At 44.0% G+C, this 23528-nt stretch overlaps 1 protein-coding gene across 2 annotated transcripts in view; it reads left to right on the plus strand.

The window, feature by feature from the left end:
* The window catches only part of KCNQ3 (potassium voltage-gated channel subfamily Q member 3), a 272480-nt gene that overhangs the window by 171064 nt on the left and 77888 nt on the right, over positions 1-23528 (plus strand). Inside the window, exon 2 of one of the 2 annotated variants that reach the window (XM_048841689.2) lies at positions 838-970. The exons of the other annotated variant lie outside the window; for it this stretch is intronic. Coding sequence (XP_048697646.1) covers positions 900-970 — 71 coding nt within the window. The 5' untranslated portion in view covers positions 838-899. The remainder of the gene's footprint in view (positions 1-837; positions 971-23528) is intronic. 2 annotated transcript variants of the gene reach the window in all.

Genomic DNA, 23528 nt, shown 5'->3' on the forward strand with positions numbered 1-23528 from the left:
GTTGTTCAAAAGCTTGTCTCTCTCACCTACACAAAGCTCTTCTTCAGGTCTGGGAAAGTATCACAGCTTTAATACAAGATGGAACAGATAGATTGAACTGCATAAGTACAATATTCTAAGGGACCATCTTGTATTCATCTGTGATACTCTGAGTACCTTTACCAAACCTGAAGAAGAGCTCTGTGTAGCTTGAAAGCTTGTCTCTCTCACCAACAAAAGTTGGTCCAATCAAAATATTTCACTGTGCCTGATGAAAGGTGCTGGTTTGACCATTCTCAAGACTGCAGTCCTCTGTTTATCAACAGAACAGGTATAAGATGGACAGTCCTCATGAAAAAAGAAAAGAGGACTTGTGGCATCTTAGAGACTAACAAGTCCTCCTTTTCTTTTTGCGGATACAGACTAACATGGCTGCTACTCTGAAACCAGTCCTCATGAAAACTTCCTCACACAACACCCCCAGTATGTCTCATTCCTGTCACAGACAGAAACATCTCTCGCGCTGAGATACTCGATGTTGTGATGATCTATTTGTATCACAGTAGCACCTCCAGACTCCAATCTAAGATCAGGGCCCCATTGTGCTGGAACTGGGCAAAAATATAAGGAGAAGACAGTCTCTGAGTGTTGCATTTCCATATTACAGTTGACCTACATGCTGTGACTACTGATAAAAATGTTAATTAGTCTCAGTTGTGATGTGAATGCCTGTCTACACAGGACTGTCAGCTGCTAACAACTTCAGTATTTTCTGACCAGGGATAGATTTGGAACTGACTACCTACAGAGAAAATGACAGGGAGACTTGTCTATACTGATAGTAATCATGCTTTTCAGGACATCTTGTGTTGCTGGATAGCTCCCAAGGGAATCTAGCATGTGGCAGCTGCAGAATTCCCATGGATATGCTTGATGTTATGGATCTTTCACAGCAGGACATCGTGCTTTTGTCCCAGCTCACAGTCAAAAGGTACTTTCCCATCTGTTTTTCTTCTCAACTGGTCTGCTCAGATCTTATCAAAGATCTTTCCTGTTTCCCTCCCTTCCCCATGTTCTCTGTTATCCCAATAACATTGAGAAAAGAAATTACAATGAAGCATACAAGTTATGTCATGCCCCTATATATGTGTGGATTCTGTGTTTATACTTACAATGTGGTCTTTGGCAAAATGTTGTTTGTCAGGCTGTATCATCATAGCAAGGCAAAATGGGCACTTTCAAGGTTCCTTGGAAGAGTGTGGACACATGATAGAAGTTAGAAATGGCATGGGAAAGACCTATTCTGTCCTCTGGTATTTAAAGACTGCAAAGGCAGAAGAGGGAGAGTGATTATTTATGGTGATGAAAATTAGGAGTAATCAGGTGAAACTGAAAACAAAAATCACATTAAATATCAGGAAAAACTTCTTGACTGTGTGGTCTGTTAGACTGAAGAAGCCAACTAAGAGAAGTGGTGCAAACTCCACTAGAGACATTAAAAATGGACTTGAGAAAACAGAAGTAAATATACTGTAAATAACTCAGTGGGCAGGGAGGAGGACTGTCTGTCTACCCTTTATGGCCCTCATTGCTGTGTATCTGAGTATCTTATAAACGGTTATATATGTATCCTCTTAACATCCCTGTAAGGTAGGGAAGTATTATTAAGGCTATTTTACAGATTGTTGAATCAGGGCCTTAATTTTCTTGTGTCAGAATCACCTAAGTGCCTCAGTCTGTTCCTATCCAGCAAATCCTGTGCCTCAGTCTGTACCTATAGAGCAAAGCACTAGAACTTATGCTTAACTTTAAGCATGTGCTTGAAGTCTGTGGGACTTGCTAAAAGTTAAGCAAGTGCTTAGCTGAATGGAGATGAATTTATACATGCACTTCTCGATCTTGCAGGCTAAGTGACTTGCCAAAATTCACATGGGTAGTCTGCGGTAGAACCAGGGATTGAACCCACAGCTCCAGTGCTATAAAATTACACTTTTTAACACAATAGGCCATTGTCATCTTCGTTTTCTCTGAATCCATGAGGCTATGATTTTATCCATTTCCTTGATAAATGGATTGCTTTCCGCAGTATTATTGAGTGTGTTACCTGGGGTCTTCTGAACCCAGAGCTGTTGGTAACTTTTACTCTTGCCGAGGTGGTGGCAGGAAGTAAATCAATGGGGACATGGCTGTCCAACCGATAGATGGTTGGCACACGCAGTACAATACAAGAGTGCTGTTACTTAAAGCTACACTTCATTTAGTCTCAAGCACTTACATACGTCCTCAATAGCTTAGTAAAACGCCCCAACCCTCAAAAATTACCAAAGTCTGGAGCAGTTTTTGAGTGGTATCGTGACAGATGTCCGTGGTCCATCTTCCATCTGCCATTGGGGAACCTCAGTTGTGTCCACAAAGTAATCCAACGAGCCCAAACTTCCCACCCATTATTTATTATGTTAGTATGACAATAACATGTCAATCAAAAAAACTTATTAAGCAAGCAATTTCAAAGGTGTTAATCAAGAGGTTTCCTTACACCATTGATTAGACAGATGTGTTTTTGCAAAGTGTGCATGTTTAAGGGTCCTGACAAACACATCCCAGAGGGCAGATAGAGATAAGTGTGTTTCTAAAAACGCATTCCTCAGCCATTTCAACAGAGATCTTATCAGGAAGGACCCAGGGAAAGGTTCCCTTCTTGTGAAAAGAGCATCCGATGAAGTGGGCTGTAGCCCACGAAAGCTTATGCTCAAATAAATTTGTTAGTCTCTAAGATACCACAAGTATTCCTGTTCTTTCTGCGGATACAGACTAACACGGCGGCTACTCTGATCCCTTCTTGTGGTTGCTCAAACCCACTCACCTCCTGACTTAGGGCATGTCTTCTCTTCACCACAGCATGTTGTGTGACCCACCTCCACAAGGGGAGTAGCTCCCAGCACTGGTGCGCTGTCTAAAATGGCACCTTACAGCGCTGAAACTTGCTACGCTCTGGGGGGAGGAGGGGAGTGTTTTTTCACACTCCAGAGCGAGAAAGTTGCAGCGCTGTAAAGTGCCAGTGTAGACAAGCCCTTAGTTATGCTAAGGCTGCTGTGTAGGCCTGCTAAAGGCCCGCTGACTCGGCTGTTTTTGGCAATAAGCACGATAATCTATAATCCAACTCGCGGTAGTGGTCCAGGCAATTCACTGATCCACCAAGATCTCCCGATACGTGCATTGGGCTAAAATGGTCTTTGAATGATAGAGGCTTGAAATATTCTCGAAAATCTGTTTCTCTGTACTGAATGTGACGGCCTTGCATTGTTTGTATGAGAATAGCGCACTCTCATTTGCCCAGAGCTTTCAGAGTTCAGTCATCGAGGGTGTGGAGGTCAGCAGCAACAGTATTTCCCCCTCTCACGTCTCAGAGAGAGAGAGAGAGAGAGAGAGAGAGAGAAAGATCGCCCAGCCCATTCCCTACACGACAGAACATACGTTCTTAATTGTGCAAATCCTTCAGGGTTATCTCGCACTTGGACCTATTCAGGTATTTCTATTCTGCGTCTTTTGACAAAGTGCCTTTGCTCATAAGAATGGATAACGAGTAAACGTTGTCCTTTTAAGTTTTTTCTGTAGTACCTGTCATTGTAATGCATAGGCACTGAATTCATGGACCACCTATATACATAGGCCAAATTAGAATATTTATCGCCAAATAGATTTGGTAGTGGAGACAATGCCTTATGGTGTGAATCCACGCTTACTAATCTTAGTTGCATTATGATTTTCTAGATCTGTTCTTTATTATGACCCTGTATCCAGACCACAGCAGGTTCTGATGAGCTTTCAAAATCCCAATGACTCAGGTCTTGGACGGGGGACCTTTAAGGAATTCCCACAAAACAGCGTTCATAGTTCAGTTGGCGGCACTCATAACCTCGAGTCAGAAAGGGATTAGTACTCCAGCATAATGTGAGGGGGTACTGGCTGTTGGAGGGGTCTTCTTTCGAGTGAGGTGTAAAACTTAATGAAAATTTTCATAAGAGATAGCCTTGGGATTATTTTTTTTAATCATTAGGTAAGATATTAATGGTAGTTGTGGCATTCCCTATAGTTAGAATGGGGAATACCGTAATTTCATAAATAGCCTCATCTGACAGCAAACTGGTAAGTAGGAACTTTTTAAGAGTCCCCACTGTACATAGATAATAATTAAAATCTGCCAATCTAAATTCACCTTGTAGTTTCAAATGGATATGACATTCTTCACTTCTTGTCTTAAACTGCCATATAGCATTGCTGGACAAAGCTGTCATGTTCCTCCATGGAGTGGTGGCTAAAGTAATTCCTGTATTGACAGATAGTAAAGAATTATGGGAAGAAGGTCATTACTTACATGTAAAGTATTAATATTGTATACACAATCCCTTGAAGTGTTTTGTGATCGTTCAATAAATGACACCAGTCACCCAGTTAGCCAGAATCAGTCTACCAGAACATCAGCAGAAGGCTATAGGAAGTGGCATCAAACGTCCACCATTCTTACTCAGGAAACCTTGGTATGTATGCATGCTGCTTTCATTTGTACAGCAGAAATAGTGTTAAGGTGTGTGGAGTTGGAGAACAGACTTTGTGTAGAAGTGGTTCTTGTTTGCCTACAAACTGAACATGACATGGTTTGAGTTAAGTTTGTGTTCCTTGATCAACATGTTGACTGGTTCAACCCTGGTCTACTTTTGGCTGGACCAGGGGGAGTGCAGCATTCCTATAGTACATAATGCTCACCAGGGTCTGTTTTCTCACAGCACAGCCCACAATGAGAAGGGTCATTGACACTAAAAAGGCATTGTTTTTTAATACTGAAAATGTAAAACCTTAGCTGTGTCCCCAAATCATGTTCTAATGCTTAATGAAAGGAGACAGTGCATTGGGGGTGGGAGGGGTGAACACAGAAAGTGCTGTTCTGGTTGCTCCAGCAGGCATCTCTAGCACGAGTGAATGCTCGTTCGAAATACATCCTGATTGCCTGGCACACCTGGAACACTTTATAGCTGTGGCTTTCATGAGGAGCAGACTGCAGAATATGCAAGATTTTTTTTCCATTCTCTTTAGGCCAGATTCTGCTGACCTTGATGTCAGAGGCAAAACACCCATTGACTTCCAGGGGAACAGGCCCTTTGTGTAACTCTCGGGAGTTTCTGAAGACATACTCAGCAAAAAAAAACTGTGCTAAAAACTATTTAACAGCATAATAGAGGCTGGGTTTTCCATGGTAAAAAGGCACCAGAAACTCTGTATTCAGTTTGAAAAGAGAGTTGTCTCCGTCTTCTTGAGGTGCTGTATTTATTAGGACTCCAGTGGAACAAGCCACAGGGCATTTTTTTGTTCAGGGTTGCAGGCAAAGTTCTTTTTTACAAAAAGAAAAGGAGTATTTGTGGCACTTTAGAGACTAACAAATTTATTTGAGCATAAGGTTTCGTGAGCTACAGCTCACTTCATTGGATGCATGCAGTGGAAAATACAGTGGGGAGATTTTATATACACAGAGAACATGAAACAATGGGTGTTACCATACACACTATAACAAGAGTGATCAGGTAAGGTGAGCTATTACCAGCAGGAGAGAAAAAAAACCTTTTGTAGTGATATGGATTTCCACTCCATACGGCTACATTCAGTGCCTTGCATAACAGGTTTCAGAGTAGCAGCCGTGTTAGTCTGTATTCGCAAAAAGAAAAGGAGTACTTGTGGCACCTTAGAGACTAACAAATTTATTTGAGCATAAGCTTTCGTGAGCTACAGCTCACTTCGTCAGATGCATGCAGTGGAAAATAAAGTGGGGAACATGAAACAATGGGTGTTACCATACACACTGTAACGAGAGTGATCAGGTAAGGTGAGCTACTACCAGCAGGAGAGGAAAAAAAACCTTTTGTAGTGATATGGATTTCCACGCCATACTGCTAAATTCAGTTATGAAACTGCAGCAAGCAAAAGGGAAAAAACCAAAACCAGTCCAGACCTTAGGTACCATCCTGCTTACCACAAAAAAAGGGGAAGAGCCATTGCTGACTTCCCAGCTCTCATCCCATGGAAGGACAGCAGGTTAGGTCTCTGGGGTAGGGGCCATCTGCTGCTCTGTTGGTACAGTGGCTGGCAAAATAGGATCCCACTGTTGGTTTGTCCCTTGGCACTATTGTAATAAACAACATAAATAGGAACTATAAAATATGAACCTTCTCCTGGGTTAACTGGCAGGGTAACAAGGGCCACTTGACAAGCAAACCCAACTTCTTAACCCCTTCAGGGCCTAGATACATTCCTGTGGTATGCCCAGAAATAATGGCTTTATATCTAGGGACCAGCAGGAGACAAGTACTTTCAGTTCTGCTGGTCTTTCTCCCCAAACTACGTAAACCCAGTGAGCCCAATCATAAACATACAGTACTGCTGTGAGTGTATCATTTCCTTCTTCTCCTTCATCTATACTGCCCTTAAAGGGTCATTTAAGACTCAGCATCTTGATTTTTACAAAGGAAAAGGGGGTGTGTGAGAGAGAGAGAGATCTTAATATGAATTAAAATCTCCTGACATCTCTTTTAATTCCGTGAAGATGCTTCTTAACTTATTTAAACAGTAGCATTATCCCACTGCCTGACAACCAAAAAGCAAGATTAGCCTGGTCTGTTTCACTTTTGTTTATAGGCAATTTTATTCTCCATATGGAGTGAAGTGCAAAAGTAATGCACCACTTATGGGATGAGAAGGGAATTAGCTAACGTAAATTTCTTCCAGGCTTAATTAAAGGTATAATTACCAGGGGTGAGGATATTATTGTTCCTTTATATTTTAAAATAAATTAATCTCGGGCTTTTACAAACTGGAAAGTTTGCTCTCTGTTTCACATCATGGTATCCCCTGTGTCTTTAAGGAGCACAATATGCACCCTAAAGAAAATGGGAACTGGAGGGATTACCTTCCTATGAACATGGAGGGAATTTTAGTATTAAAGCAAAATGTATGGGGATAGCAAAGATCATTGTGGATAAAATAATCAAGGATACAAAGTCTAGAAAGATCATCAAGATTGTTCTCTTGAGAATTCAGTGACATTTTTTAGATCAAAGAGATTCCTATAAGCTTCTGAAACTTGGATAGTTAGATAGAATTAAACTTCTGAACCTTTATAAGGTTCATCTGTCTTTAGTTACAAACATCAAAAAATAACAGGCGAGACCCCCAGCTGGTGGAAATTGGCATAGTTCCACTGACTCCAGCTAAGCAGTGTTAATTTATACCCTCTGTGGGTCTGGCCCAGTATCTTGTATTTATGTTGAATCTTTCATCCCAGAGACTCTCTAAGCACTTTATCACCAGGAACTACTTCATCCATCATTCTGAAGTGCAGCCATGTCTAGGAAGAATAATAATAAATAACTTAGCAGTAAATATTTTGCATTTTCAGTGTGTTGTGGCAAAAGAACAAGGCAGCTGTTTAACAATACACAACAAAACTACATAGCTGCCATCCAAATGAAATTACATGGGGATATCTGAAAGGCAGAATACAGGCCATATTTCAGGAAAGCACTTAAGCACATATGTAACATTAAGCATATGAGCAGTCTCATTATGGGACTTCTCACATACTTGAAGTTACAGACTTTAAGTGTTTTGATGAATTTGCATACTGGGGTTCTCTGTGCTTGAGAATGTCCTCTCTGTTTCCAGGGCCCATTTTATGTCTTAAGCAATATTCATGAATTACATATTAACACCATAAACCGCAGCTTTTGGAATCACGGTTCTCACTGGGGACATGCCAGCTGTGAATCTGAACTTAGCTTCTTGACCTATCTAATTGCTCTCTTTATTTCAGAGAGGTTAATCAGACTACACACATACGTTTGTATAGGTTCAAACCTTTCATAGCACTATTGGCTAGATGGTGTTGGGTCCCTGGGACATGGTGTGTAGGTTCTGTGTGTAAGTTCTATGGGACTTGCTATCCTGTGGGACAAAAGACATACTGGAAAAGGCACTTTGTGGATGCTGCAGTGTGACTTACTACGCTTTTGGCCCCTTAGAGACTAACCAATTTATTTGAGCATAAGCTTTTGTGAGCTACAAGTGAGCTGTAGCTCACGAAAGCTTATGCTCAAATAAATTGGTTAGTCTCTAAGGTGCCACAAGTACTCCTTTTCTTTTTGCAAATACAAATTAACACGGCTGTTACTCTGAAACCTGTTACTACGCTTTTAGTTCTCAGCATTGTTTGCCTGACAGCGCTGCAGTGTTTGTTGACAAACCTAAATAGTCAAACATCATGAGTCAGGACCCAGTAGGATGAATACCTTTGTTGGAGGGAAATAAGGGAAAGCCCCATGAAAAATAGTGGACAGTGCTTTATTTTAAGGTACATTTTAGGGAAGCACCGTTTCGATTAGCATATTATGTATTTTTCTCTCAAGTTTACATTTCTGCTGCCATCAAGTATACAATGCAATTATCATAAGCTTCAATTTAATGTTTGAATTGGTCAAGGGATATCCCTTAAAATAAGGCATGGGTGGTTACCGTAAGGGACAAATTAGTGACATCAGTGATGGTCGCTTATAATAAGGGACAGATAGTCACCCTAGGTCCACAATAATTATGAGATTGTCTTAAAAACATACGATTTTAAAAATAATGCGTGCTGGGTTCTTTTTATTTGCCTTCTGGTATTGGAGTCTTTCAGTTCACATTTTCAGGCCTTTCTCCACAACCATGAAGGACAGAAACTTAATTTTTTTTTATTTAACAAAAGTTGAGATTCTCACATAATCCCATGACTCCAAGAGCTGGGGGTTTAAGAAGAGCACCCAATATCAGGAGAGTTACCAGCACTTTATGCTGTTGCAGTTTGCAGGAATAAATCCTCTCCTGAGGAGATTGAGTGGATTTTGGGAATCCCTGCTGGGTTTGGGAATGAAACTTCTTGCCCAGATTTTGCAGTGGGAGACTTGTGCTGTGGCTCATATTTTGGGCTAGCCTCAGACTTCTTCTCTCTCCCCTTGTGCCTGTTCACATGCAGGAGGCAATCAGCCCTCTATTGCCCCCAATTAATTGCCACACAGGGAGGGACCCTTTAGCACTGGGTTCTGGCTATGCCCTCCCTGGGCCTAGCTCCCTGTCTTTTACCACATTCCTGCTCTTGGGGCAGTGATGGAGCGCGGGGGAAGGAGGGGGAAACAAAGGTTGTTTTTAGCTACCTTTGCTCTTCATGGGGTCAATCCTCAACTGGTGTAAATTATCGTTGCTCTATTATAGTCAATGCAGTTTATATCAGATGAGGATTTGCACCCCTCAGACTCTGGGCCCTTTTGGGGCCTGCCTTGGAAAGCAGAGAATAGCCATAGTGCAGCATACTCCAGCCATGCTCCTAACATGCCCCTCATGCCGGGGACAGGGAGCCAGGCTGGTGATGAACCCTTATGCCAGCTCTACGCTAGACTTCAGGGAATATTCTCTGGACCATTTCTGCCAAAGCAGAGTAAGGGGACCTTAGTGTAACTGAGGATCAGGCTCCTTTTATGCTCTCGCAGAATCCTTCCCAGCTGCACAGCAGAACCCTTGTCTAGCTTCACAGAGTTCCCAGTGACCAGCTCAGCCACTCAGGTAGATGCTGTGATGCCCCTGCTGTCAGCTGAACAGTTCTGCAAATGTGTTCAGACGGAGGTAACTCTGCTACCCCTCTCTCTGCAACTGAGGCAGAATCAAGGATCTAAGGAGCCCTAATAATGTGTACGGGTTAGAAACTAGACAAGCCGCTTCGCATCCCTCTGCCTCTGCTGTCGATGAAATACCTCTGCGCCGCACGTCACAGGATGGTTGTGAGTTATAAGTGAAGTTAGACTACTTGTTTTTCACGTGTTGGAGTCTAGAAACTCCGGAGTGGAACATGCGCTCTGCGCGTTCTCATTATGTCATGTGGACCGTTCACTGATCACTGGGAAAGTGCTGATTCTGCAGTCAACAGGTAGGTGCAGCTTTTATTTTTATGCTTCAGATACGGAAAAAAAAATCCATTTGAGGGTGTCAGTAAGGGGTTAATGGAAGCCTTGCACTGAGAAAACTTCTCTAAACGACAGACTAGCCTCTTAACCTTACCATATGATCACATTTGTTATTTGCAGAGCCCTGCTGTGATTGCCAACAATCAGATTTGACCAATGAGCTGCAACTATGTTTGCATCATGCATCCGATGAAGTGAGCTGTAGCTCACGAAAGCTTATGCTCAAATAAATGTGTTAGCCTCTAAGGTGCCACAAGTCCTCCTCTTCTTTTTGCGGATACAGACTAACACGGCTGCTAATCTGAAACAAGGGAGATTGTAGCACTGTATGCTAGGATGAACTCAAGAAATAATATAATTAAATCCTTGTTTACAGAAACAGAAATGGCATTTTTGGTAAATCATGGTAATCAAGAAAGCGGAAATATACTAGAATCTGGAACATGCGCCACAACCAGAAATTAAAGGTCAGATAGGTCAAATAATGTATGACAAGGTAAGTGTATTAGATATACAGTGGGGAAGGTGTCTGAAGATCAGATATTAGGTACTGTATGAAAGAAAGAGTTTGTTTGCTCTTCTCTGTTGTTTTAAGAATACATTCACACCTTAAGGCCTTCTACTAAGAATGCTAGAATACAAATCACACACTGCAGCTAAACATACCAAATTGGCCAGGATATTCCATACGTCTGACTTCAATGGGTGGTGTGATTCATAGATCTTAAGGCCAGTAAGCACTATTATGATCAACTTGTCTGACTTCCTGCATATTACAGGCTGTACAATTTCATTCAGTAATTTGTGCATATAGCCCATGCCTTCTGGTTGAGCTAGAGCTTATCTTTTAGAATGACATCCCAACTTTTGATTTAAAGAGTTCAAGTGATGGAAAACCCACCTGGCCTCTAAATTGTTACAATGCTTAATTACCCTCATTGTTTAAAAAAACAAAACAAAACGGTTATTTTTAATCTGAGTATGGTTGTTCATCGGGGAAAATCAGGTCTCTTAGTTAGGTACCTAACTTTACAACTTGAATTTGAAAATTTAGCCTCAGGACTTTTGGCCAGTGGTCATGACAGAAATGGGAACAGAATCCAGAAGCCTTGGCTCCCAGCCTCATACTAAATCCATGAGACCAATGCAGTCACTTAAGAGGATATAAATATTAAAATTAAATTCTAACTACTGTAATGGCCAAAGTCCCTATGGTTCTTGTCACCGTTTGATTATTACTGACAATCCCTTCCAAACTGGAACAGAGACAAAATGACAATTATATTGCCTAACAAATCACAAAATATCCTCTCAGTTGTGAAGCACTGAAGGCAAATTCCCTTCCCAAATACAGCTGTTGGACAGGACCCTTAGGTTCCATTCCCATCTCTGTTTGCAAACGTCTCTTTGGGCCAGATCCTGAATTCCTTACTCAGGTTTAGCAGGCAAAATCCTGTTGACTTTGCTTGAATTTGGCTTGAGTTAAGGTCTGAATGCAAACTCATGTTGGAGCCAATGAGAGTTTGACCCAGTAAAATATGAGAGAGGATCTTAGAATCTGCCTTCTTAACATTGTATTGGTATTTCACGACAGCTCCCCAGATTCTGCAGTGATTTCTGTGGAAAGAAATAGCCTTTCAGAGTTTTAAGGTCCAATCCTGCAAGCATGCCTGGAATCTCTCTCTCTCACACACAGATTCCCTGTAATTTTAGTGGGATTGAATGTGAATCTCCATTCCTGTAGGTCTGTTTGCAGGACTGTAGTTAGCTTCAGATTCACCAATGCACTTAACTTGTGTATGCACTTAACTTGTGCTTATATCCTTTTGACTTCATGGGACTTAAGCATGTGCTTAAATTTAAATGCTTTTCTGGACTGGGTCCAAAGTGCAAAACCCTGGCAGTGCGAAAACCAAAGTCCCTCTGGCCTCAGGCCTATTTCACCAGCATGCTGTGAGGGAAAAAAATAATAATTAATCTCTGTGAGGTGCTCAGGCACTATGGGGATAGTGGCCATAAAGGTACATAGCTTGGATCTGAGTGCAGAATTGTGACTCAGTCGGTGAAAACAGTTGTACAGTATGTCACAGAGAAAGCAGATCAGTAGCAAATCCAGTTCAGTGATATAATAAACATTTAGAGAGCTCCTGTCTGTTTCTAATAGCTAGACTTTTTTTTCTAGTTTTGCACATAGTAATACTAGATGACTCTTGCTGACAAAAGTTGGCATTTGCTGTCCCATGCTAGTCACTTTGCTATTGCTATTTTACATTGCACTTCAGCAGAAAGCATTGCTATTTTACATTGCACTTCAGCAGAAAGCAATCGGGCACTATTATTAGGTGGAAAGTTGAGTTTTTGTCCTGAATTTAAAGCATGACATCTGTTGCCAAACTCATCATGTTTCCTCTGAGCAAAGGAAGAGAATGACTGGCCTGGTAAAGAGAGAGTGTTCGAAAGGAGACACACACATTTGATTTAAATCCACTGTTTTCTTAAGAATTCTTCAAGGTGGTGTTCCATAGCTGTAGTAAATCTGGGTTTACTAGCTGAAGATATGTTTCAGAGTGGTAGCTGTGTTAGTCTGTATCAGCAAAAACAATGAAGAGTCCTTGTGGCACCTTAGAGACTAACAAATTTATTTGGGCATAAGCTTTTGTTGGTTAAAACCCACTTCATCAGATGCATGGAGTGAAAAATATAGTAAGTAGTAGATATATTACAGCACATGAAAAGATGGGAGTTGCCATAGCAAGTGGGGGGTCAGTGCTAACCAGGCCAATTCAATCAGGGTGGAAGTGGCCTATTCTCAACAGTTGACAAGAAAGCGTGAATATCAACAGAGGGAAAATTACTTTTTCTAGTGACCCAGCCATTCCCAGGCTTTATTCAGGCCTATTTTGATGGTGTCCAGTTTGCAAATTAATTCCAGTTCTGCAGTTTCTCGTTGAAGTCTCAAATAAGCAGCCGTGTTAGTCTGTATCCATAAAAAGAAAAGGAGTACTCGTGGCACCTTAGAGACGAACAAATTTATTAGAGCACAAGCTTTCATGAGCTACAGCTCACTTCAATGAAAACTTATGCTCTAATGAATTTGTTAGTCTCTAAGGTGCCACAAGTACTCCTTTTCTTTTTTCGTTGAAGTCTGTTTCTGAAGTTTTTTTGTTGAAGAATTGCCACTTTTAAGTCTGTTATTGAGTGTCCAGGGAGATTGAAGTGTTCTCCTACTGGTTTTTGAATTTTACATTTCTTGATGTCTGATTTGTGTCCAATGTACATGGCAGAGGGGCACTGCTAGCACATGATGGCATATATCACATGGGTAGATGTGCAGGTGAACAAGACCCTGATGGTGTGGCTGATGTGGTTAGGTCCTGCGATGGTGTCCCTTGAATAGTTATGTGGACAGAGATGGCACCAGGGTTTGTTGCAGGGTTTGGTTCCTGGGTTAGTGTTTTTGTTGTGTGGTGTGTAGTTGCTGGTGAGTATTTGCTTCAGGCTGGGGGGCTGTCTGTAAGTGAGGACTGGCCTGTTTCCCAAGGTCTGTGAGAGTGAGGGATCATCCTTCAGGGTAGGGTGTAGATCCTAGATGATGCGCTGAAGAGGTTTAGGTGGGGGCTGTAGGTGACGGCTAGTGGCGTTCTGTTACTTTCATTGTTGGGCCTGTCCTGTAGTAGGTGACTTCTGGGTACCCTTCTGGCTCTGTCAATCTGTTCCTTCACTTCACCAGGTGGGTATTGTAGTTTTAAGAGTGCTTGATAGAGATCCTGTAGGTGTTTGTCTCTGTCTTAGGGATTGGAGCAAATGTGGTTGTATCTTAGAGCTTGGCTATAGACAATGGATCATGTGATGTGTTCTGGATGAAAGCTGGAGGCATGTAGGTAAGTATAGCGGGCAGTAGGTTTCTGGTATAGGGTGGTGTTTATATGACCATCGCTTTTGTGCACTGTAGTGTCCAGGAAGTGGATCTCTTGTGTGGACTGGTCCAGGCTGAGGTTGATGGTGGGGTGGAAATTATTGAAATCCTGGTGGAATTCCTCAAGGGCCTCCTTCCCATGGGTCCAAATGATGAAGATAGGTAGCCATAGTTATCCTATTTAGTGGTGTTATTTGTCATGTCCATAGGGGGAGCAAACTGAAGTCTTAGTAAACTTGACAAGCTGCTTTTTAGTGTGTGGTCTCCTGAATATTTAAAGGACCTCAGGAAATACAACTGAAAATGTTCCTGTTTAGTGTTTATCTATCACAGTGTCTTGGAGTTAATTACAGAGAAAAACAAGAGTTTATGCGCTGTTTTGAGCCTATGTTAGAGAGCAACCCTAACTATAGAGCCCTTACCAGACACTGCCTTAATACAGAATTTGATTATATTCTTGTTCTTGTAATATTGTGTTTCTAAATACTGGATGCATTGTTACATTATCATGGGCTCTTTAGGCACAATAGATAGCCAGGGCCAGTAAAAATTAGCAATGCCATGAACAGATTGGGAGCTCCGTTTGAAGGAGACTCTCTGAAGTGTGCTATCTATTGCTTAAGTGCACACTAGCCTCTAATCTCACATCCCGTTGTTTGTAAGAAGCCTGCTGCTCAAATGGTTAAGGCAGCTATTCTGCTAAACTAACAAAAAAATGGTTCCTGTCAATGTTCCCTCTAATTTTTTACATTCGTGTGCGGAATGAATTTTATGTGTACTAATATGGAGGTGATGTGTGGTGGGGGTAGGGTCGAGGGGTTTGGAGTGTGGGAAGGGGGCTCAGAGCTGGGGCAGAGGGTTGGGTGTGGGAGGTAAGGGAGGCTCTTGCTGGAGGTATGCTCTGGGGTGGGGCCAGGGATGAGAGGTTTGGGCTGCAGGAGGGGGCTCAGGGCTAAGGCAGAGTGTTAGGGTGCAGGGGGGTGAGGGCTCTGGACGGGGGTGCAGGCTCTGGATGGAGCTGCGGATGAGGGGTATGGGGTGCGGGAGGGGGCTCAGGGCTAGGGAAGAAGGTTGGGTGGGGCGGTGAGGGCTCTGGCTGGGGGTGTGGGCTCTGGGGTGGGGCTGGGGATGAGGGGTTTGGGTTGCAGGCTGCCCCAGAGGAGGCACAATGGAGGAGGAGGAGGAGAATGGGAAGACGATGGTGACAGTAATAGAAAGACAAGATTGTATTAACTAACAAAGTGTACAGTTTTTAGGATAAGACAAATCAATGGTCTTCAACCTTTTTATGCCCAAGGTCACTTTTTGAATTTAAGGACAACCCAGGATCTACCTACCCCTTTCCCAAGGCCCTCCCCCTTCCCCAAAGCCCCACCCCCCACTCACTCCATCCTCCCCTCTCTCCATTGCTCGTTCTTCCCCACCCTCACTCGCTTTCACCAGGCTGGAGTAGGGGGTTGGAGTTCGGGAGGGGGTGCAGGCTCTGGGCTGGGGCCGAGGGATTCGCAATGTGGGAGGGGGATCCGAGCTGAGCCTGGAGCAGGGGGTTGGGGTGCAGGAGGACATGAGGGGTGCAAGCTCTGGAAAGGAGTTTGGGTGCAGGAGTGGGCTCTGGGCAGAGTGTTGAGGTGCAGGAGGGGGTATGGGGTGCTGGCTCTGGGATGGGGATCAGGGCTGGGGCAGAGTTTTGGGGTGCAGGAGGGGATATGAGATGCTGGCTCTGAGATGGGGGTTGGGGTGCGGGCTCCTGCCGGGTGGCGGGTACCTCAGACGGCTCCTGGTTGGCACCGCAGCAGGGTTAAGGCAGGTTCCCTCCCTGCCCCGACCCCACGCCGCTCCCGGAAGGGGCCAACATGCCCCTGCGGCCCCTGGGGGAGGGCACATGGCTCCGTGCACTGCTTCTCTCTGCAGGCATTGCCCCCGCAGCTCCCACTGGCCACAGTTCCCCATTCCCAACCAGTGGGGGCTGCAGGGGCGATGCTTGTAGGCAGGAGCAGTGCACGGAGACTCCTGCCCTCCTCCTCTCCCCAGGGCTGCAGGGGCATTCTGGCTGCTTCTGGGAATGGCGTGGGGCTGGGGCAGGCAGGGAACCTGCCTTAGCAGCAGCCCTGCTACACCACAGGAGATCGCAATAGATTGAGTAGTCGATCGTGATCGACCGGTTGGTGAGCACTGAGATAAATGAACAGAGGAGGTGAATGGATTAGAGCTGTTCAGAATTTTCAGATTTTTGACATTTTGATGATAAACAAGAAGAATTTTAAATGAAATTTTCTGCAAAATAGTTTTGTTAGGTTTTGACCAGCTCTGTTAATGAATCTCTAATTCCTGCCCTGCCATTATCAAAACGAGCATGCTCCAGCCCTTTTCACTCCTCCTTTTCTGCATGTAAGTTTCTTGGTGCTGATTCAGTTACTGACCAGTGACAAATCACTTACAGTGCAACTGTGCACTGAAATGTCACTTGACTCAGACCGGCCCTCTGTTTGTAGTCAGGGTCATATCTGCTGACTTTATTAAAGAAAGGAAGGTTTAGATTTATTTTTACTCCTTTTTGCTAATGTCAGACCTGCAATGCCAACAAAGCTCTGGGAGAGTCAGCTGGATTCTTTCCAGGCTAGTGGGTTATCCACAGAATTATTAACAGAGTTTTAATGGCAAGACCAGCTTCTCTAACCCATTCATTATTTTATATCAGGGGTTGGCAACCTGTGGCACGCGTGCCAAAGGTGGCATGCAAGCTGATTTTTAGTGGCACTCTGCTGCTAGTCTGGGGTTCCGTCCACCGGGCCCTGCCAGCCGGGGTCCCAGCCGCCAGCCCTGCTCAGGCCACTGCCGGACTGGGGTTCCGTCAGGGGGCCCCTGTAATGTAAAATTTATTACTGGCACACGAAACCTTAAATTAATGAAGACTTGGCACGCCACTTCTCAAAGGTTGCCGACCCCTGTTTCATATACTTCCATCAAGTCTCCTTTCGAGACTAAACAGCCCTGAGGTGAAATCCTGACCTATAGAAGTCAGTGGAGGTTTTGCTTTTGACTTCAGTTGGGCCAGGAATTCACCCCCAATTTTTGCGCTGTCTCGTCCCAAGTTTGTCCATGTCTCTAATTAGTTTTGTTGCCCTTGTCTGGACCTTTTCCTTTTCTAGTACATTTTTTTTTTTTAAGATGGGTTAAGCAACATGAGTGTTCAAGTTACCATCAATTTACATAATGGCAGAATCCTTCATTTATTTTTTCTCTCGGTTTTGTAATACTGTACAACATCTTGTTTGTGTTTTTGACCCCCTCTGAGCATTGAGCACATGTTTGCATTGTGCTATGCATAGTAGTACAGAGATCCATTGCCAGAATAATTTGTTAATTTTAGGAACCATAAGCGAATATGAATAGTTGAAGTTGCTCCATCACATATGCACTGCATTACATTGCATTGAATTCCGTGTGCCAATCTGTTGCCCAATTGTGTAGTCGTATTGCATCATCCTGAAGGTGCCCACAGCCCTCTCTGAATTTAATTAATTTATGAGAAAGTGTCCAAAAGAGAAGGGTGGTGGGTTATTTTAGTATATAGCCAATTTAAGAGATTATCCCCAACTGTCAGCAACCAAAATCCTTTCTTCCCAGCAGAACTGCGAAAGCTTACGCCAGTTTCCAGATGCTATATTTCTGGGAAGTAGCTACTTTCCTAAGAGTTTTCTTCTCCAGTGCTCAGTTTCTCCTGCTTGACCCTGCAGCGAAGTCCTAGTCTTGTTTTATGAGAACCAGGCCTGTTGCCATATAAACAACTGGCGTGGTCACAAATTTTGCCTGTGGCTTCACTGAGCGGTCAAACAGGAAAGAGAAAGGCAGCAAAGAGAATGTCCTTGATTAAACACAAATCACTGGAGCAATTAGAGAACGTGACTAGCCTGTGTTAAAGGCACAAGGAGTCATTCTGTTGGATAAATTCACATGTTTTTTCCCCAACTCAAAAAGCACCAAGTTGACATTTGGTCTTTTGTTTAGCATTACTGAAGTTAATGGAGAGTTTGGCTTGCTATAAAGGCGGCGGGGGGGGAAGTCCAAGAAGGCAAATAGCTCCGACCATTGAAACATCAAAGGCCCATAAAGCATTTGTGATGAATATAGTCTTGATAGAACAATAGGTCACAGACCTGGCAGCTGAAATTTTAGTTGGGTGAGCTTCAGCAACCCATGCTAAAAGAAGCAGATTCATTATTCTCGAATGGCCTAATCAAATGCCCATTGAAGTTGGTGGGAGCCCTTCTACTCACTCTAATGGGAAATGGATAGGGCCAGGGGTTGAAGTAAGAGGGAGCACTTCCTCACAGCTCCTCCTCTTAATAGGCCAATGTACTGAGAGAGAACTCCCACTTCAATCTACTTTACTCCCTGGATTGGGCCTATATTGAAAGGTGGATACATTCCAGACATGTAGCAAGCTGCCATCTCAGCTGGGCACAGAATGAACCCCTGTTTCAAACTATATTCAGTTTTTAAATCACATTGAATGCTGTATGAAAACTGATGGTACACTAGGGCACTGGGTAGCGTGGTAAAAAGAGGAACAATACAGATCAGTGTAAAGAGAAGAACAAGAACTGCAAAAGATGAGAGAACAATGAGAGAGAACTTTCATAGGTGGCTTGGCCTTGTTTTGTGACACACCCAACCAGGGCTAAGAATGAACCTGATGTAAGCAGGGTCTGAATGAATGCTTCCCTGACAGCTAGCTGGGACGAGGAGAGACTCTGGGTGTGGTTGTGTAAATACAGTTTGCTCCTGCTTTGCTTAGATTTGCTTAGATATTCAGCAGATGGAGCCATGATTTGCTCATTGTAATCAACTTGGCTGGTTTTGGGTCAGAAATCACGGTAGTGCTGAATGCAGGGGTAGTGAAATGCTGTTATCAATGTTGTGATTATTGTGGGAATGCAGGGAAGCAAGAGTGCTTAACCCGTTCCAAATGAGGGGTCACCTTTAGTGGAGAGGACCTCATTGAGCCAGGGGCTTCACTGCCAAAGCCCTGTGAAAGTAAGAAGGGTGGGGACAGGAGTCCTGGTCAGGAGACTGCACCTCCCTCCCTCCACTCCCCCCATGGTCCTCTCTAGATTGGCTTAACCTGTTGTTCTTCCCCACTGTTCAAAGAATAGAACAAAATAGGCTTCATTAGGGGCCTCTTTTGTTATTTTAATTGCTCAATCAGAGCTGAAACCAGTTGTGGTAGCACTGTGTTTCTGCTCTGCCTGCTAAAAGCTAAAATCACTGAGAGCTGAAATCACTTGAGATGGGGCAGTGTTTCTGCCCAGCCTGCAAAAGAGCTGAAAATCACTGAGAGACTGATGTGCAGAGGTCACAGCAGAGAGGCAGAAGGTGACTGACTGACAGCTGGTGACTAAGCGACCAGCAGGGCAGTGGTGAAGAGATGTGATGAGCAGCCAGCAGGGTGGTGGCAGAGAGGCGTGACGCACGGCCAGGAGGGCGGTGGCAGAGAGGTGTGACAAGCGGCCAGCAGGGCGGTGGCAGAGAGGCATGACACACGGTCAGCAGGGGCGGTGGCGGAGAGGTGCGATGAGCGGCCAGCAAGGCGGTGGCAGAGAGCGTGACGCGTGGCCAGCAGGACGGCGGCAGAGAGGCGTGACACATGGTCAGCAGGACGGCTGCAGAGAGGCGTGATGCGCGGCCAGCAGGGCAGTGGCAGAGAGGCGCAATGAGCAGCCAGCAGGGCAGTGGCAGAGAGGCGTGATGCGTGGCCAGCAGGGCAGTGGCAGAGAGGCACAACGAGCATCCAGCTGGGTCGCTAGTGGAGGGGCGTGACGAGAGCAGTGAGCAGGTGGCCGGTTAGCGGACAGCGGAACAAGTAAGATGCCTCTTTACCCCTCACCCAGGGGGGAGGTGAACTTTGCAGATGTACTTCTGAACTCTGGGTCTGCACTGACCAAGGGCAGCAACTGTGAGTGAGTGGGGTGCAGAGAAGGGTCGGGCATGTGAAAGGGACTTTTGGGTTGCTGGACTTAAGAACCTGAGGGGAAAAGGGCACTGCCCAACCTACTTGGGGGTGGGTCTTTTACTCATGGTTTATGTTTATGAACTTTGTTTGTGGTGTTTTCCCAAATTAACTCGGAGTTACTTCCCTCCTTTGATTAAAAGTTTCTTTTCTATACTCGGACTCTGTACTTGCAAGTGGGGAAGTATTGCCTCTCAGAGGCACCCAGGTGTGATGTGTGATTTTCCCAGGTTACTTGAGCCAGTTCTGTGTTGTGTCGATGGAAATTGATAGATATTGAACTCGGCCCTGGTTGCTGCTGGTTCCAGCTAGCAGAAGGGTTACACTCGTAAAATGCTGTAAAATTGCTGTTGCCAAGAGGTGGCAATACAGTCATAGCCTACCTCAGAACAGGGCAAAATGAGGACAGTAATCGAGCACTGTAAAAATCCGTCTGCAGGAAGAGGCACATTCATCTCACATGGTCTATACGATAGGTTTCATTTTCTTGTGACTATTGTTCTCCTGCTTACAGAAGCACCTTTCTTCTGAGGATCTCAAAGCAATTGACACACACTATTCAACCAAACCTTACTATGCCCAGATGAGGTAGGAAAGCATTACACCCCTGGTGGCAGAAGCAGGTTAAATGACTTCATGCAATGAGTCAGAAGAAGAGCTGGAAAATGGAACCCCGGAGTCATGACTCCTATTCCCCTGCTCTGTATGCACACTCTGAAGAACTCTGTGATAATCAGGTACCGAACACTGTGGCATCCCATCAGAGCAATTATGAAAGGCAAGACAACATGATGGCAGCGGGGAAATCAGTTGTTGAACAATATTTGCTTCAGCAGATGATGCTCCTAACAGCCCATTATCCTAGCATTCAGCGAACCTGCATCCTCAAAGCACAGACATGCACTCAGCCCAAGCGCTTAAGTGGCAGTAGCATCCCTGGATGTTTCCAGCTGATGTTGTCATTAAGATTGCTCCAGTCAGTGCTCCAGTATCACACATTTGTATTTGGACTAAATGGCCTGATGAACGTTGAGACTTGTTTTGAAGGGAATGTGTGTTGCAGGTGGGAGCGGTGATGGGCAAGGGCTCCCCAAACAGCTCCACGTTCCGTATCAGGAAAACGCATTAATACCCATTTCCCTGCTGGGGGGGGGGGAGTGGTTTTGGCATGGTAACGGGAAGAGGCAGCAGTTTTTCGAGACTGCTTTGTGTGTAATAACAATAATACGTTGAGTAAATGACACTGAATTTCATCTAAAAATGTTAATCGTTTCCAACGTTAATTAGGCCCTAGAAAACCCTGTAATAGTGCTACTTCCATGTTACACTGGGGTAAACTAAGGCTAAGAAAAGACCAGTGACTTGTTTAATTTCACAGTGAGTCTGTAGCAGACGCAGGAATAGAATCAACTAGCCCTGCCTCCCAGTCCCCTGCATTAACCACTCGACTCTCTTCTTCTCACTAGCTGTAGGAAAGGCCTTCAGGAATGCACCCCATTGAGCCCTGCAGCTAACAGTATACACAGAAACCAGGGTATAAATGAAGTGATGTGGGTCACAAAGTCATCGGTCTGACACAAATCCATAATCTTAAGATGTGAAGAATAAACAATATCAATATAGTCCAATATAGACAAGTCTGAACCCCCTGGGGCAACCCTTAGTATGGAATCATGGTGATGGACACAGTGGTCCTAGTTTTTGTTATCATATCAGTGTAGGGCTGGAAGGAACCTTGAGAAGTCATCAATACCAGATACCTGTGCTGAGGCAGGACCAAGTATACCTAGACCATGCAGGACAGGTGCTTGTCCAACCTGTTCTTAAAAACCTACAGTGATGGGGATGCCATAACCTCCCTTATGGTAAAGAATCCTGAGTCTGCCAGGTATGTTCCAACCGTAATCACAGTCCATGTGTCCCTAAATGCAAGGATGGCTCCAGTCGTTAGCCAGTGGACTGCATTCCCCATACTGCAACATGGAAAAGGGAGATGGGTCTTCCATTTCAGGGTGCCCTCCCCGCCCCCCCTCCCCCCGAAGGAACTCTGGCTGAGTCAGACATTATTCTTCCCATGAATTCTATGAAATCTATTGTTGTGTAGCTCCACGCCAGACACTCTTCCCACGTGCAGCTTGGGGCATGAGGCCCTGTCCAGCTGTTATGATGCAAACAAATATCAGGAGTGGTTCACAGAAAAATTAAAAACACGTATGGCCTAGGGGAAATAATGTCACTGAAACAATGTATGTTGTTGACAGACTTGAAGCTGTTATCACATTTGTTCTTATTTTGCTTTGACGTGATGTGACTGGTTTATAGCTACAGTTTTGAAAAAAGATTTCCTTTAAAGGCAAAGAGCATTAATGGAACTAAAATCTAAACAGTGTCCAGAAGAACGTGTTGAGATGACCTTTAAGAGCGCAGCTGCACTCTATGACATTAGTAACTGTTCAGAACATCTGACATAGGCATATGCCACCAGTACTGACTGTTCTTCAAATACTGTGCTGTCAGAAGCTGGGCAGCATTTGGAGAATCAAAAAAATGGAGGTCACTTATAAGTGAATAAAATATTAAACACCTCAGGAGAATGAAGATGACCAATCCCCTTTGAAACTGATGCCCCAGTATTAGTTGTTTTTCCTTGTGTCTGGGTTAAGTAGCAAGGAAAAAATCAGGGATGTACATTAAGGGCCATAATCCATCGAAGTCAGTGGAGTTACATCAAGGCTGGATTTGGCCCTAAAGGCTTTGGCAGGCTGTGTTGTCTGATGGCTAGCACTTGATACTAGGAGTTATTTGCTCCTGGGTACATTCTTTCTGTTTGCAGTGTGGTGGGATTGTATTACTAGAGTAGTATAGAGAAAGATCCTAACTGAATTGCAGTATTTTATCACTATTCCTTATTTGTTTATACAATAGACAACAGTGTGCAAGGTGCTGTACAGACAGTTAAAACAGTCATGCAACCCTTATAGTCTAAAGTGTAGGCAAGAAGTAACAAGTGACAAAAATGACCGGGGTTGGGAATGGTTGGGATTGGTTATTAAATTAAAAAACCCAGAAGCCTGCCTGCAGGTTACATTGCTTTTTAGGGACAGAGAGGAATGAATTTTGTGCACAGTGCAGGTTGGAAGTGAATCTCATGAGTTGGTTTTGGTTTGTCTTCTGATTTCTGAACTCCTGATTTTGCCTATGTCATGATTTACCCTACCAGGGAGCAAGGTCAGATCTCCTGAGTCCATCCCCACCTCTAAGTAATCAATTCATAACATTTCCAATTGCCATCTACTTGGCTTCTGCTGTTTTAATGTTAAAACACTTCCCTCCCTGAAGTATTCCCTTCAAAGGAAGCAATGGCACTGTGTATATATTTAAACAAGCTGTCCCAGTCCTAAAATGTTGTTAGAGAAACAAGGAAATTCCACTATCAAGCAATGGCAGTCATTTCTTTGAGTCCACTTTATGCCCTTGGTCTTCCTGTCTCAAAGGCCGAACTGCTCTTTATGTATTCTGATAACAATAGTGGTAACCTTGGAAGCACTTACCAAGGTGTTGAATTCCTACAATCCATTGCATGGCT

The sequence above is a fragment of the Caretta caretta genome, chromosome 2 (assembly GCF_965140235.1).
Source record: "Caretta caretta isolate rCarCar2 chromosome 2, rCarCar1.hap1, whole genome shotgun sequence".
NCBI lineage: Eukaryota > Metazoa > Chordata > Testudines > Cheloniidae > Caretta > Caretta caretta.